The 16,823-nt window shown below is 37.5% G+C and overlaps 1 protein-coding gene across 3 annotated transcripts in view; it reads right to left on the bottom strand.

Moving 5' to 3' along the window:
- Positions 1-16,823, bottom strand: part of mvb12bb (multivesicular body subunit 12Bb) — a 70,234-nt gene that overhangs the window by 3,913 nt on the left and 49,498 nt on the right. For all 3 annotated transcript variants that reach the window (XM_022670728.2, XM_049485892.1, XM_022670729.2), the window contains exons 8-9: positions 6,481-6,539; positions 5,429-5,488 (exon numbers count right to left, since the gene is read on the bottom strand). In XM_022670728.2, coding sequence (XP_022526449.2) covers positions 5,429-5,488; positions 6,481-6,539 — 119 coding nt within the window. The remainder of the gene's footprint in view (positions 1-5,428; positions 5,489-6,480; positions 6,540-16,823) is intronic.

The following is a 16,823-nucleotide window of genomic DNA, read 5'->3' as shown; positions in this document are numbered from 1 at the left end:
TCTTTTTTTATATAAACAAGATGAGGTCAGGACCAGATTACTAGTATTCCTGCACTGACCTCTAGTGGACTTTATACAATATACATTACATGTATATACTGGAAATTTAGAATAACTAAATAAATGTTAAATAAACCATACACATTTTTACAACATTCGACCACACTGATAATCCAAAATAGCACATATTTGTAACTATTGTGTATTACACAATAAGCCATTTACAGATGTTTTTGATCGTTTGAATTTTATTTGCAGGATTCATCACCCTAAATATACTTGATACATAAAAAAAAAAAAATAAAATATATATATATATATATATATATATATATATATATATACTATTTTAACCCTCCTGTTATGTTCATTTGTCAGGATTCAATTTGACCTAGTGCATATTAATTATCCAAAAGCAGTGTAAATATTTAATTACTAACTCCGTTCAATTATTCTACCAATATTTATTGCTATATTGTTCTTTACCTCTAACATTTTTCATAAAAATATATATTTTCGAATGTTTCACTACTTTTAAAAGACCGACATAAAAAAACACAATAGTTTTACATAACATTGAAACATAACATTGAAATCTTGTTTTAGTTTTTTCAGTTTTATCAGGGGGTGGTTGCAAATATGTGAGATGAACCATTTTTATATTATATGTTGTTTACACTACATTAACTAAGGCAAGCAGAAGAAGTTTCATACTGAAAAAAAAAATACTTTTTTACTATTTTTCCTAAATCTTTAAACTTTAAAATGTGTCATTTTGACTTTTGATTTTTGTAACATAACAGGAGGGTTAAAAGCTATTGCCTTATACTGACTCTGGTTAGCAGCTGCTAAAAACAAGAGCATTCAAACAAGGTGTCATTCAGACTTACAGCACTAGGTGATGCTGGAGGATCACAGATGCACAATCACAAATACAGCAGAGGAGCACACACACACACACACACACACACACACGAACACACACGAACACTCACACAGACTATTTACTTGAAGCAAAACTGTAAGTTCCACCAAGATGTCACATGTCACACAACGCTGAGTTATAATAAAAAGTCATGCATGCCATGAGAATAAATAAACAAGATTGTGTGAGAGAGAGAGAGAGAGAGAGTGTGTGTGTATGTGTGTGTGTCTGAGTGAATGTGTGTGTGTGTGTGTGTGTGTGTGTAAGTGTAAGAGAGAGAGAGGGGGATGATGGATGCGGGGCGGTGTTCTGAGGGAGAGCATGTATCACTGTCTGCCATTTTTACACAGGCCTGTGACAGAACAGTGACATGCGGAACATGGGCGGCGGTCTGCCAGATGAGCAGAGCTTCATTTCCTGTTCCTGCTCAGTGCAGGTGAAAATATGTGACATGTTGTCTTCATTAATTCCTCCTTCATTTGAATATCACCCTCTCTTTATTGCTCCGTCTCTCTTACTCTGTAGGTCCACACACACACACACACACAAACCCACACACACTCAGAGTTTGCTGGTAGCCAGTAAATTAAAGCAGGCTGCACTATAAACTCATACATTTAGCTTCTTCGCTAATGTCTCCCCTTCACACTGTGTATGCTCTATTGTATTCACACTAGAGCACACAACTGTGACGTGCTGTCTCTCTTTTTCCTTCTCTCTCTCTCTCTCACTCTCTCTCTCTCTCTCTCACACACACACACACACACAGAAAATCATTACCCGGCCTTCAATAACAACATTTTTCAGTTGTGCAAACTACATAAAGACGTCAGCTCAAATCGCTAACTAATTAACACTTAAAAAGACACAAATTAGATATGCGTGGCTAAAAGCAATTATAATCTCCACAAGTTTTGTGAGTCATTTGGGAAATGAAAAGAATGCCTAATTGCTGGAACCAACGTCTTTGACAAAAAAAAAATGGCTTAAGCGATGCCTGTTAGAAAATGGCCTTATCTACAAGTCTGACGGTGATTACTGCAGTTTTCTGCAATTACTTGTGCATATGTTTAATGTCACCAAGATGCCTTTCTTTAATGAATGTCATTTTAATAGAATTAGCAGTCAGTCAGTTATGATGTGCATCAAGAGCTCGGCTACAGCAGTTAGCATCCTGGGACTAATGCAGGAATATTTACAGATTCTTTACTGAAGCCTAGTATACTGTACTTTCAGCTATTAACCAGTTAATGCGTCCTGACAGCAAAAAGCGAGTTTCTTTAAAGTGAGAAACTGCACAGCAAAATGTACATAATCCTGAAAAGTCTATAATCCAGTTTCTCAGTGTAGAAAACTACACTCTAAAAGACAGAGGTACGATATGAGTACGTTTTTGTACTCAGAGGTACACTCATATAATTATAATTGTACCCTCAATGGTACACATTGTTCTTTACAGGGTCAGATTTGTTCCCTTTGAAGTACGAAGTCATTCCTAACAGCAATAAGTACAGATTTGTACCATTTAACCTGCAGCCAAAAGGTACATTCAGTATTCTGTATCACTGTACTAATAAACAATCTATATTTTAATTGCACATTTTTTCATTTGAAAGCCAGACAATTTTGGATCATCAAGTTTTTGAGCCATATTCAGTTGATGATAATGTTTATAATCTTTATATTTATATTATCTTTGCTGGCTCAAAAATATGGGTACAAAAAAGGACTTTCATCACTAAAAAAGGTACTTTTTTGTACCTCAATATGAGGTACAGCCCCAGCGACAAGCTTTGTACTCTTTTAGGTACAAATCTGTACTTTCTTTTCTGTTTTTTTGTGGTAAAACAGAGAAATCTGTGTGGTAAAACTGTGGAGTATCCTGAGGATCAATAGTGACTAACACACGTTAGTATGTTCCTGAGTGATGTGTGATATGTGAGGTGTGTGAGTGTGTGATAATGTCCAGGCTGTATGATGAATGCATTCAGTCTAGAGCTGCAGTTTAGTTCCATGCTGAGGAATCTTCTCCAGTGCTCATTGACCGTGTTAAAATAATAAGAGCGGTTAAAATGCGAGCTCTTCCCCGCTCGAGTAATGCAGAGAGAACAACACGGCCAGGGCCGAGATGCAGCTGAGGCACAATAGCTGTGGACGCTCGCACGCGTTCTCTAATTATCGGGGCAAACGCTGCGACTTCATCGTCGACAGCCCTCGCTTCACCATTAATCTTGCGCTGTCGCCCACTTCACTAAGCCTTGTGCCGTTACACTATCTCTGCTCTCTTTCATCAGCCGAGCTGCCGTTAGGCTGTAATTAATGAATCTTCAAGCTCCTCTCTCCCCACAACCCCCCACCCACTTCTGCAGGGTCTGCTGCTCCTAATCACAATCTGGGCTGGACGAGGAGAAAAGACCACCGTGATAGCTGCGGCGGATCGACAGACCTCAGAACTACCACTTTTTAAGCTTTTGCATTCAAATATAAGAACTGCGATAGTATTGATCACTGAGATCACACACACTGAGATTTTTTTTTTTTCCCAGTATTTCATGCCTTAAAGTATCACACATTCAAAACTACAAGGTCATCCTGCATTGTTCTCAGGCTTTAAATAAAAAAAACAAAAAAACAAAAAAAACAAACAAAAGGGATGTTCCAAAAACAGCTTTGAAACGTTGCTCAGCATTTGTGTGTTTCAGCAAAGATCAATGGAGGAATAAAAAATGGGCCTACTGATTTTTTTTTCTGCCACAGTCCACAGTACTGCCTGGTTTTATATATATATATATATATATATATATATATATATATATATATATATATATATATATATATATATATATAATGTATATAAAAATAATAAAATTTATGCATTTCAATGATTCTTTCTCAATTAGTTTTTAAAAGATTAAGCTACATGTCCAAGAATTCCCTGTCCACCATGTCATCTTGGGATAACTCCGCCCCTTTAAGAAAGCAATCTTTGATATTAAAACATTCATACTGTTTTATTTTCAAGGGACTGAAGACACTTGCTGCTGCATGTTCTTATAATTGAATATAATCAATTTAATTTTATATTTCTCATATTGTCTTCATACTAGCTGAGGTGAAACTTAAGCTGTTCGCCCAGTTATGGTAAAAAAAATACAAACAAACAAAAAAAAAACTTTTCCTCTTTGAAACAGTACAAGAACTGTCATCATAAACAGCTTGCATGAGAAACTGAGAAAATTACATTTCTGTATCATCTTATAAACAAATATGATAAAAAGTCAAAAGAATTCTATAAAATCTATAGATTTTTTTTGCAAGTTTTAAGAGTCAATATAAGCAGTATTCAGATAATGACCCAAACTTGAGTCCATTAAACAGACAGGCCATAAAGTCTGACACAAAATTGTTCTTCAGATCAGAATTACTACCATTTAGACCAAAATAGGGTTAATATGGGTTATTATTATACATTACTGGGGATGCACACCTATGGCAGATATGGTATTTATGGAAACTCTGGATTCATGCAAATATAATAATGAAGTTTTTCCAAACTTAAGAATTAAACTGAACTAAACCTGCCTGGAACACCATTCCCAACAAATCACAACATCTGTTCCAATATGTCTTTTTTACATTTCCTGTGTGTACCAATGTGATTCTGATAGACCCTTTAAAATATCTGTTAAGTTCCTTATATCACTTTGTCCATCATTTTAATTCATAAAATCTCTAAGTGACATATACTGATCATCCTGAGAGCATCACTACAGGACAGTGTGTGAACATGTAAGCATCTGACCTTATGTACAGAATGTAGTAGTGCTGAGTTAGAGCTGGAGATATTACTTTTAAAAAACTTTTTTTTTTAAGGTGAATTTTCTTCCTCTGCATCTCTGTTCCAACCATTAACCCATTCAAATGCTTTAATTAAATGTTTTACAATCCATACAATAAAAAAAAACAAACAAAAAAAAACATGAATGAGCTGCACACTGAATTTATCTGATTAAATGTTAAATTTGGTATCAATATTTAGAAAAGGGTCTGGGCTCTTATGGGTTAACAGGCATTTTCTTTTAAACATTCAGTGCAGTAGGAAAAAAATCCATTTAAATTGAAATGTTGAGTTATTAAAATGTATGTAAACATACTAAGCAACAGAAAAGATTATATTCAAGTCTATACATCTACTGATTTATTCATATCATATCTAGTCTACCTATCTACATATAAACATTAAATTATAAAATAAAAGTGGCCTAGTTGTTGTTTTGTTTTTACTCAGTTTTTGCTGTATGTTGCTGTATAGTATATGTAACTTTTTTTTCTGCTTCTGTATACAGTGTGAATGTGAGAGCAGGTCTTCTCAGGCTCAGTTTTATTAAGACTGAAAAGGTCTTTCGCCCATCTAAAGCTCTTAATTATCCCACACGGGACTGCGCGCTTTGCATTGTTGGCCCTGGACGGGAGCGCTACCCGAGCGGCAAGGCCTCTACTTACTTCCTCCTCGATCTCTGGTGGGGATTTGATGGTAATGCCCATTAAATTGACTGACTGTGTCTGAAACCCAGAGCAGAAAAAGAAAGATCAACATGAGAAAAGGCGGTAAGAGCACAGAGGAAGCACTGCTGTGTAGCCCTGTTGCTATGTAAATATGCTTAAGATTTTTAATCCGATCCCGTCTTTATTTCTTTACTCCGTGCATCGAGCCAGACGTCCTGATCTGAGCCAAATCTCTCCGCCACATTCCTTCATCAGTCAGGATCACTATAGTGGTGGCTGTGGAAGTGTGCTATGATTATTAGTTGGTACTGATAACAGGATCTGATTCAGGATCAGTTTTAAAATGTGATTAATAGTGAAATTAGAAATATAAATCATTGCATGCGGCACTTTCCATACTATATAATAAAACTTCCATAGTTAAAATACATTTACAGCTCTGGAAAAACAAAACAAATTAAGAGACCACTTCGGTTTCTGAATCAGTTTCTCTGATTTTGCTATTTATAGGTATATATTTAAGTAAAATAAACATAATTGTTTTATTCTATAAACTGCACAAAACATTTCTCCCAAATTCCAAATAAAATGTTGTAATTTAGAGCATTTATTTGCAGAAAATGAGAAATGGCTGCAATAACAAAAAAAAAGGTGCAGCACTTTCAGAGCTCATAAAATGCAAAGAAATCTTTTTAAGAGTTCAGGAATCAGTATTTGTTGGAATAACTCACTGCTTTTGTATAACTTTATGGTGCAACTTCCTGGTGCAAAAAAAATCAAGCAGTTCAGCATGGTTTTCAAATTTCAATGTTCAATGTTCAATTTCAATTTGGTCAAAGAATCAAAGAAACTCATCATTTTTAGGTGGTCTCTAATTGTTTTTATTTAAATTTTCCAGACCTGTAAGTACACAGACACAATGCAACAATCTAAAGCAATGAACATACTAATACATGTTAAGCATTTTTAAGGTATTATTTTAGTATTTAGCAAAGAGTATCTACAATGCTATGACTTTGCACATTGGCAGTATTCAGTATGGTACTTACTTCTCTGACGACTTTCTGAGCAAACCTCTCAGAAATCATAAAGGGTACATCATCGATTGCTGCAAAAGTAAAAAAAAAACACACTTATCATTACAAATCAACACATAAAACCAGTAACACAAAAACCCATCTTCCAAATGTGCACTTCACTGCTCATCACTGCACGAGCAGACAGTGGGAATGCGTTTGACTGGATGTAATAGTGCAAAATGGCAGCGCGTTCAAAATCTTTGGATCCCCTTGAAAACCCGCTCAGACAAAGCGAGATGAAAGCCTTTTTTTTTTTCTTTTTCAAATCCGGCACTGAACTGGAGTCCCTCTCCCTCCCTCTCTCCCCTCCCCCTTTCTCTGTTAATTACTCTTGATTATTCCTGATCCTGTCTTGTCAGGGAGACGTTCGCTTCTAAAAACAAAGCACCTCGCACACTCGTCAAAGGAGAAGGGGAAAAGAGAGAGACAAAACATTTGCCGGATATCAATTTGCATGAAAATAAGCCTGAATGTTGGGCTCTCTGAAAAAAAAAGAAGGCGAGGGAAAAGAAAAGAGAAAGAGAGAAAAGAGAGAGAAAGAGAGAGAGACTGAGAGAGAGAGAGAGAGAGAGAGAGAGGTGGATTGAAAAGAGGACTTGCCAAGAGCGCGGTGGTATAATTAGCATTCTACCAAACAAACGAGCTTCAACAGAGCTATAATTAAGCAGGCCTGTAATTAAGTGTATGCCCTTTATCATAATGATCATGGTTAAAGCGCCTTTGATGGCTGCCAGTGGGTTATTAACGGCGTAACCCCACGCCACACGGCGCCCCTGCTAGAATCAGGGTGTCATGACTGTCAGGCTAAAGAGTGCCCCTTTGTTTATCAAATACATTAGGGCCCAAATTAACACAGGGTGACATGGCCGCACAACAGCTCCCATTGACTTGCTCCAAAAAAAAAAAAAAGAAAAAAAAAAGCGGCCTACCAAAACCTCGAAAAACGTCTGTAACTTGGTGCCAGGGAAAGTGGTCGAGAGCTGGCATCTCCTAGTGATGCACACGCTCACATCCATATCCACTGCAACGCGCCTGCTGGCAGAGGAAGAGGAAGAGAAAGAGGAAGAGGACGTCGTAAAAAGGTGGAAGGGATCTTCCCAGGAGTCGCTCACTCCGAACACTGACATTTTATATTTTGGTACAGCTGAATGGTTCCTTGTGTGCTAAGATTGTACATCATTCTTAAAAAAAACATTCCAAAAAATACCCTTAAGCTTGCTTGTCTGCAAAATGAGGTCTTCCTGGATTAATCTTTTTTTTTCCTGTTGGATTTACCTGAGCCAGTCATGAATACATAAAGGGACAGATCAGGGTCACACAGGTTAACCCCAACCATCAGCATGACTTCTGACTTCTGAGATAACTTCTGAGCAAGTTTTTTCACCCCTGAAAGTCCAGACCAGTGTCAGGGAGACGTGGAGGCGGACGTAAAAGCAGGTAAGGGTGGTTTTATTTACAAATAAACTAATAAACAAAGAAACAAACCCAAACAAATGAGAGATAATAATAACATAAACAAACAGGGAGGCTAACAAACAAGAAACTAAAACAAGACAGAACAAGACTAAACAGGGCTAGGAACCTAAACAATGAATAAACAAGAAATAAACAAAGAGATAAACAAGGAGAATAAAACTAGGGCTATAAACGAGAAGAACCGTGAACAGACAAAACAACAGGGGAAGGTGCAAATACCAACAAACATAGACTGAAACACTAGGACTATATATACACACAGGGAACACACAAACTACGAACACCTGGGGAAACAGGTAATGAGGGGGCGGAGCTACAAATAGACATTACATTACATTACATTACATTTGGCAATAGTGAAGTACAAAAGTAATAGAAGTTAAAGATAAAAACATCTTTAGATGTTACAGTGCACCTGTATTTCCCACCGCCAAGATAGAAACTCGCCGGAATTTTACCTGAACACACCTCACTTCCAGACCACCACTCCCATCAGCATTAAAATATACCTAAAGTCTAATGCTATTTTAAAGACGTGTGCGCAAAGGGTGAAAAAAGACTGTTGATGGGGTGTAAGATAGCAATGTAAGGACCCAGATCTGGAAATCATCTTTCTAGTAAGTAAAAAGTGATGTGTGTGTATCGCTGAGTACTTTTAGAATGGTGTACTGAATGGCTATCTGTGCTGAGAGGCTTGCCTTGCCGGCAGGCTTCTGGAAAATGGGCTGTGCATAGTGATGGCTTGTTTAGGACCATAAAACCGAGTGAATAAACACACACACTCACACACACACTGCCCAGGTGAACCGTGGCGAGGTATGAAACAGCGGGAGAGCGCCACATTTGAATCAATATGCTTTAATGGTATGGCTGGTGCGGATAGAGGAGTTGAAGGCTGGACCGCTCCCTTTACCTGTCACAGGACTGTGCTTTCAATCAGGTCTCTGTTAGCCTCCACCAACCATTCAAACCAGCCATTTCCCTACTCATCACACTTAACACAACACAACACAACACAACACACACACAGTGTGCAACACTGAAGCTCCGCATGGAACATAGGGTCCACTCTGCCGGGAGAGAAATGGATGCGAGTTTGGGGTCTCGTTGAGGAGAAGTGCCCGAGCAGTGTTTGTCCAGACTGCAGCTGCCAAGGCAGAGGCCGTAAAGATAAAGAATGAAGTGAAGCCCACTCACCCACATCTACTCAAACACAGCGGGCCGGGTCCATCATGCTAACGGATGCCCTCGCTCAAGGAAAGATGGCCGCCGGTCACCGAGAGTGGGCCAAATCTTAGAGGAACACCCTACTGATGATATTCACGATCACAGCATTACAGGATACAGGTGGGATTGGACTGGGTAAATATCAGTGGCGTGCAGTTAATATAGTGGGTACCCCTTCTGCAACACATATTCTCTGTCTTACCTTCATATGTCTTATGAACTTTAGGCGCATCTACAGCCCACAAACACAGCTACAAACGACAAAAGTTTACAATAGACCCCACGATCAATGCTTAACCCTTTAAACCCTAGGCTGTTTTGGTTTATTTTTTCTTTGTTTTTGTCAGTTCCTCTTTCAGGTCTTATAACACAGTAATTATATCAGACCGCCTCATGCCATGAGCTCTTTTACTCCAGAAGCCATACACCTGCTCAAAAATATAATCATTTAAAATGTTTAAAAAGGAAACAGAATTGTTATATTTTCCTGGAACTGGACATGTTGTGGTGAAATTTTTGTTTTACTTATTTTTGAATATATAGACTTTAAATATATTCACACCTAAGGTTTATTTTCAAAATACTTAGACTAGAGTGTTTATGAGTTGAAAGCATAAGAATATTGATGATAGTTCATTACATGGTTTATTAATTATTACTTTGATAAAATACATGGAGAGAGAGCATCAGGCGGATTTATTTTTCTTGATAATCACACCTCTAGGATACATGTAGATTACTGAAAACCTGACACTCAGAGCAGCCTATACCTTTCAGTATTTTAATCAGGACACACAAAGAAATCTATACACAAAAATGTAAACTTTTTAGTCAAAATAAATAAAAATGATTAGGGCAAAATAACTACTTATTAAACATGTGCAAGTAAAATAAAAACTATATAAAGTAGTGCGCCGCATATACAGCTTTAGTTTAAGTGCAGGTAGTTTCACACTTTTTCTGTGGACACTTTTGAGTCTTTATTTACTGATATTATTTGATTTGAAACATCATATAAATATGTTTGAAGCACTAAAGGTAAGTAATATTGGTTGGGGAAGGAGATCTCACTTTTTTAGGTGTTTTTCTCAATGAGTTTCTTGTAGATTTAGCTTTACCGCACTGGAATATGATCACTATTTTTAGAAAGAGTAAGTTCCGCCCTTTCTGACCATATATGGATTATGTTTATGTGTGAAGGGATTTCTGAGTGATTAAGCTGAGAACACAAGGTGCGATTTTGGATGGAAAATCCGTCCACGTGGTTCTAAGGGTTAACATTCCTACAAGTACAGCTGTTCAACAAAGATCATTAGAACAGCCAAAACATTAAGTACACACACAAAAACTCACCAATCAGACGACCTTTTATTGTGAATTAGTTTCACATTGAAGGGCAGCCTTTAAAAAGGCTTTTTCATTTGATGGGACAATATCTGTCTGATTTACAGTCGCAATTCCATGATAGTTTGCATGTCTTACAGAACTATTTTGTTTAGTGATGCACATCATTTTCTGGTTATGTGCACATATATGGGATAACATTTATATTTGATAGCACCTAGCATCATTTAATTGTAAGCCAACACCCAACAGGGATGTAGGAAAATGTTGATGTATTGTGATATTATGTTCTGGAACATGTATTGACTTTTAAAGGTGTCCTTCTGCTAAAATCTACTTTTCTTGTTCTTTGTGAAATATTATAGGTCTCTCTGAGTGGCCTCACCCACCTTGGCTCACAATCGCCTTATTCAGTAAACAGTGAGTAAATTAACTAATTAATGTGTATTTACAGCTTCCCAATTACTTCAGTGTTTTATTATTTACTCATGAAATAAAATAAATAGTTCTGTTTACACTAGTTACTTAGCTAACTAGTTATCTTGTGTAAGCAATGAGTAGTCCAGGTCCAGAAAGTAAAAATCCACCCCAGGGATTTTGTTCCAACTGCCTGGGTGACTCTGCTGCGACTCAGCCAACAAAACCCTGGAGTGTTTTTTTTTACTTTCTGGACCTGGACTGCCCACCTTTGTGTGTACATAACTATAGGTTTACATAGGATCTCCGGTGGATTTTGTGTTTTAAAGAGACTCTAAGACTAGATCACTGGTTACACTACACTCAGCAGTGCATTACACATGTTGTAAAGTAGCATATGACATTGCAAAGACTGTTATTAGTGTAACAGATGTCTTTATTTTAAACTGTTTCTAACTGTTGTCCGTCTCGCTGCCTCCTGGTGTCACCTGCTGTTGGCCAATCAGAGACGAATTGTTTGCATGTATGAATATTCATGAACAAGAGCTGAAACTCTTCTACCGGACTAAAAGCAGCGTTATACCGAATCACCAGAGCATTTTTTTTTTTCACAAAAAACAGCTCACAGGGCAATCATTCATCTTAGAGACCACAACTAGACATTTTCAAATGAATGAAAAAAACAATAAAATGACACCATTAACAACTTTTAATTTAGAATTATTTACCTACAAAATAAATAATTTGTTTAGAGTTCAAAATTCATAACAGACCATGGTCCATTTTGATAAATGTTGTAGTACTCTGTCGTCCTAAATCCTGTTGTTCTAAATAATAAAAATCAGCGTTGTTTTCTTTTTTTTTACTCACATATAATGCACTTTATCACAGTGTGTGTGCCATAGTGTTTTTTCTAAAAAATCCCAAAAATGTAAAAAATATATTTTATATAACATAGTGTAATAAAATATAATATATTAGCAATATGCAGATTTATTAACCCTTTATATTTATAGTTTTCGTATTGCCAGGAACTTGTCAATACACAGCCCTACTATAATATATATATATATATATATATATATATATATATATATATATATATATATATATATATATATATTTTTTTTTTTTTTTTCCCACAAAAAAAATGACATTTCATTACATTCTTAAAAAAAGGGTTTGTAAGGGCTTGTAAGGGTTAATCAGAGCATGTGCAACAAGAATGAACAAAATAGTAGATCTTGATATCTAAGCTAAGCTCAGTATTTCATTATTTACAGGAGTACGTTCCCGGGCCAGAGCTGTGTTTCTAATTGCTGATTAGCGCAGTGGACTGAGAGCAGGGATTGGTTAGCGGGTGAGTGATGGGGGTGTCTGGGGCAGAATGTGTGCGTGGGCTGTGTGGATCATGCCCTTATTAATGGTGGTGTCAGGTGTGGTGAGAAATGTAGGCATTGTCATGCCCGGAGCCCACAGCTGCAGACGAATGGCTGCTTCAGGCCGGGAAGAGTTCCCCTACACGCTGTTGTGAGCTCCAATCCCTCACACTTCTATTGTCGGGGAGTACTGTCACCTAGGAGTTCTGCCAGCCACACGCGTATCCTCTCAGCACACACACACACACACAAGGTCCCGATGCACGCATGCGTGCGGTTATATTCACTCTCACAAACACAGGCACACTATCAGATTTATATGTGGACTAATGCTAAGAGACTGACGGATGGAGCACGCTTCATGAAACTAGAAGCCTCCAGACTTTCCTAAAGGAAAAAAACAGCACTCAAAAAGGAGGAGCAAAAAGCATAAAGTGAGACACTTAAATCACTTGAAATCTGTGCACCACTGCAGCTAAACCATAAACCATGAAGCGTAATATAATATTCAACATGTAAAGGCAACATTTTAACATTTTATTTATACAGTTGCAAGAAAAAGTATGTGAAACCTTTGGGATTACTTGGATTTCTACATAAATTGATCATAAAATGTGTTCTCAAGTCACAACAATAGACAAACACAGTCTGCTTAACCTAATACCACACAAATATATATATATATATATATATATATATATATATATATATATATATATATATATATGTTTGCATGGTTATATTGAACAAAACATGTTAACATTCACAGTGCACGGTAGAAAAAGTATAAAGTATGTGAACCCCTAGGCTTATGACTTTTCTAAGAGCTAATTGGAGCCAGGATGTGATGAGATGTGATGGATGTGTTGGTTAAAGCTGCCCTGCCCTATAAAAAAAAACCCACACACCAGTTTTCATGTCTTTTTCTGAATTGTTGACTTGCATGAAGATGGAAAGGGTTACAAAAGAATCTCTAAAAGCCTTGATGTTCATGTGTCCACGGTAAGACCCATGACGGTCTACAAATAGAGAAGGTTTAGCACTGTTGCTACTCTCTCTAGGAGTGGTCATCCTGTAAAGGTGACTGCAAGAGCACAGCACAGAATGATCAATGAGGTGAGGAAGAATCCTAGAGTGTCAGCTAAAGCCACTGCTGTAAGGGTTCACATACTTTTTCTTGCAACTGTATTGTTATGCATACCCACATTAAATGAGTTTAAATGCATTTAATTCATAAGAAGATATAAGAATAAAGTTAATTATACTGAGTTCAGTCTTTGTATTTGGTTATGTGGTTATTTATACAAGAAAAGGAAGTATACAGAAATAAGGACAGAACCTGATTAAAAATTACCCACATTATAAAAAAATCGGTCCTGACATGCCTTTAGGAAAACGCTCGCCTCCAAAAATAATTGCTCGCGTTTGGCTGAGCATTCACGGGGCCTTCTCATGCGCTCACCTTTGCCCCTCACCCCACACAATTAAATCTCCTCACACCCACCGCTCTCCACCACTGACTCGCAGCCAAAACACAGTAGAGGAACAGAAGACTGGGCTGACTTATTGTAGTAGTAGGTCATGCATAAAGGACAATAGTGCAAGTGGATGTGAAATCTAGAGAAGCTGCTGTGTGGGTAGGGGGGGCCAAGCGGTGGGGATGCCCAGTAGATGAGGCATCTTCCTTATCACGGGATCTGCGGAACAGAAAGCAACGAGAAACTGGAGGACTCTCCATGACCACGCCCCCCCAAAAAACCAAGCCCACCCCCACCCAAAAAAAGCTACTGCCCTTCTCTCATCCTGCGCCTGTAATCACCTGCCCGCCTGAAGACGTCTCCCAGACATATTGTCGTTTATTTTGTCGCCCGGGTCTGCCATCTGTGCCATTCCAATAGAGGCGGCTGCGGTGGTGCCTGAGCACGGGGGTCTGCCCGTGCCCCTCCACGAAAAGCCCCCCCTCCCCCCCGAAAAGCTGAGCCTGGTCATTAGTCAAATTGCCTAATGAGAGAGAATACAAATGGCCCCCTGCCCTGACAGGAGGAGTTTTGGAGGTGTCAGCGCTCCTGACCCGTGCTATGAGAACAGATGATGGCTCACTGCTATTTTTGGCTCTCTTTTAATGACTGTGCCACTGTCCTCGCCTCTTCTCTTCTCTTTTACTTCTTTACTTCTACTCGTTTTTATTCTTCACCTCTTTCAGACCTTCAGATCTTCATCAGTTTGGAAATTAAAACTGAAGTCTGAGGATTTAAAATCTGTAGCACTGAAACTGTACTTGGTTAGAACCAAAAAAAAAAAAGGATTAGAGCCATAAATAAAACATAATAAAGTAATAAAGTTTGGCTTAATTTTAGATTTTTAATTTGTCATGGTAAACAATGCTACTCTTGAGTGTTTTTTTAAGCTAAAGATGTTAGGAAGTGAAGATACCACTCTGTATACAAAAATGTCACATTTAAACTGTATTACAGTTAAATCTCTAATGATAAAAAAGCAGATAAAGAATACAAATAAGAAAGAACAGAGGGAGCAGGGAAATAAAAAAGGGAGTGTTCAGGGAGAGAGAGAGAGAGAGAGAGAGAGAGAGAGAAGAGGTGTTATTTTTCCATCTGGGTGACAAGCGGCACTTGAAATCTGGTAGTGGGTTGGATGCCAGCACGTAGAACCCACTGGGCCCAGCTCCATCACTCTTCTAGAGAGGAGAACAGCCAACAGCACCTACTGCGCTCTGGCATCAGCACCCGGCAACAGGGAGCTCCGCACTCCCCATCTCCCATAACCTGCCCCCACGCAAGGGGCCAGAACACAACAGCGCTAAATAAACCAAATACCACAGGAGGAGGAGTGATGAGAGAAGGATGAAACTTGCTTTTAAAAAATACCCCGAAAGAAAATCGAGAGGAGGAAGCCCAGAATACACAACAGAGCCAGACACTGCTGACACAACCCAATATCACAATATTTTTAAAATAAATAGTAGTGTTTTATACTATTATACAGCCTGGAAAAACATCATATATTACATTTTTACATAATAAAAATAAAATGACTTTATTTAGACTAATATGTCTACATTCATAACGGTATAAAATAACTTAACATATTAAAGAAAAATAGTCGATATATGGTTATTTGTTGAATGTGCTCAGTTAATACGTGTTAATGTTTCCAATGCTATTTTTTATGATAAAAAAAATCATGTGTTACAAAATAAAACTGTGTTGTGTAGTTAGGCCTGTCACAGCAAAACAAAATGGATGGTATTTTGCAGCAAAATTCTTTGAGATACAGCTCTGGAAAAAAATAAGAGACCACTTAAAAATGATGAGTTTATTTGATTTTACCAAATTAAAAACCTGGATGATGACAAGCCATCAAACCAAGCTGAACTGCTTGATATTTTGCACCAGGAGTAAAGGCATAAAGTTATCCAAAAGCAGTGTGTAAGACTGGTGGAGGAGAACATGCCAAGATGCATGAAAACTGGTTATTCCACCAAAAAATTGATTTCTCAACTCTTAAAACTTTATGAATATGAACTTGTTTTCTTTGCATTGTTTAAGATCTGAAAGCTCTGCATCTTTTTTGCTATTTCAGCCATTTCACATTTTCTGCAAATAAATGCTCTAAATTACAATATTTTTATTTGGAATTTGGGAGAAATGTTGTCTGTAGTTTATAGAATAAAACAACAATGTTCATTTTATTCAAACATATATCTATAAATAGCAAAATCAGAGAAACTGGTTTCTTAATTTTCTTCCAAAAACACATTTTAGTTAAAAAAGTTAAATAGGCTCATTTAATTTAATTTAACTACTTTGTTAATAGAGACAATAGACACTATTGCGTTTAAGGCTTGTCCATATATCTGACATTAAGTATATAATGTAATTGTTGCCTACATTCAGTGAACACACACATATACACTAATAAGCACAGACACATGTCACAGTGACATATAGTGAGCACGCATGCCCAGAGCGGTGGGCAGCCAGAAGTTCAGGGACATGATCTCATGCCCAAAAGTGGCAGCATTCTGAACCCTATCATCTATTGATCCAGCACTATAACCACTGAGCCACAACCTTATTCCAGCCAATCAGCAACCAGGAGAGTTTGTGGTTATATAATCAAATGAAGAGGGGTGAAGGCACATGTAGGTTTTTGAATCACGGGGATCACAATATTATCCCACAATTGAAATGATATCATGATACTGCAATTCAGCGATACACAATATATCACAAGACAATTCTCTAGAGGATAAAATACTGGAAAATTATGTATTTGTTGGTGTCAGTTTAACAAAATATAACAACCAATGGTCATTTGATTATAGCAGCACCATGTGGTATGAAGCGAGTAATGAAGCAGTAACTTTAAGTCTAATTGCGGGGTGAGTTTTAGGGAGTTTAGAGTGCCTATGTTTCAATAAAATATATATGTATTTGGCGCCAGGTTTTG

The sequence above is a fragment of the Astyanax mexicanus genome, chromosome 12 (genome assembly GCF_023375975.1).
Source record: "Astyanax mexicanus isolate ESR-SI-001 chromosome 12, AstMex3_surface, whole genome shotgun sequence".
NCBI classification, from domain to species: Eukaryota; Metazoa; Chordata; class Actinopteri; order Characiformes; family Acestrorhamphidae; genus Astyanax; species Astyanax mexicanus.
Note: the sequence above shows the minus strand (reverse complement) of the source record. Positions and strands in the feature narration are given on the sequence as shown.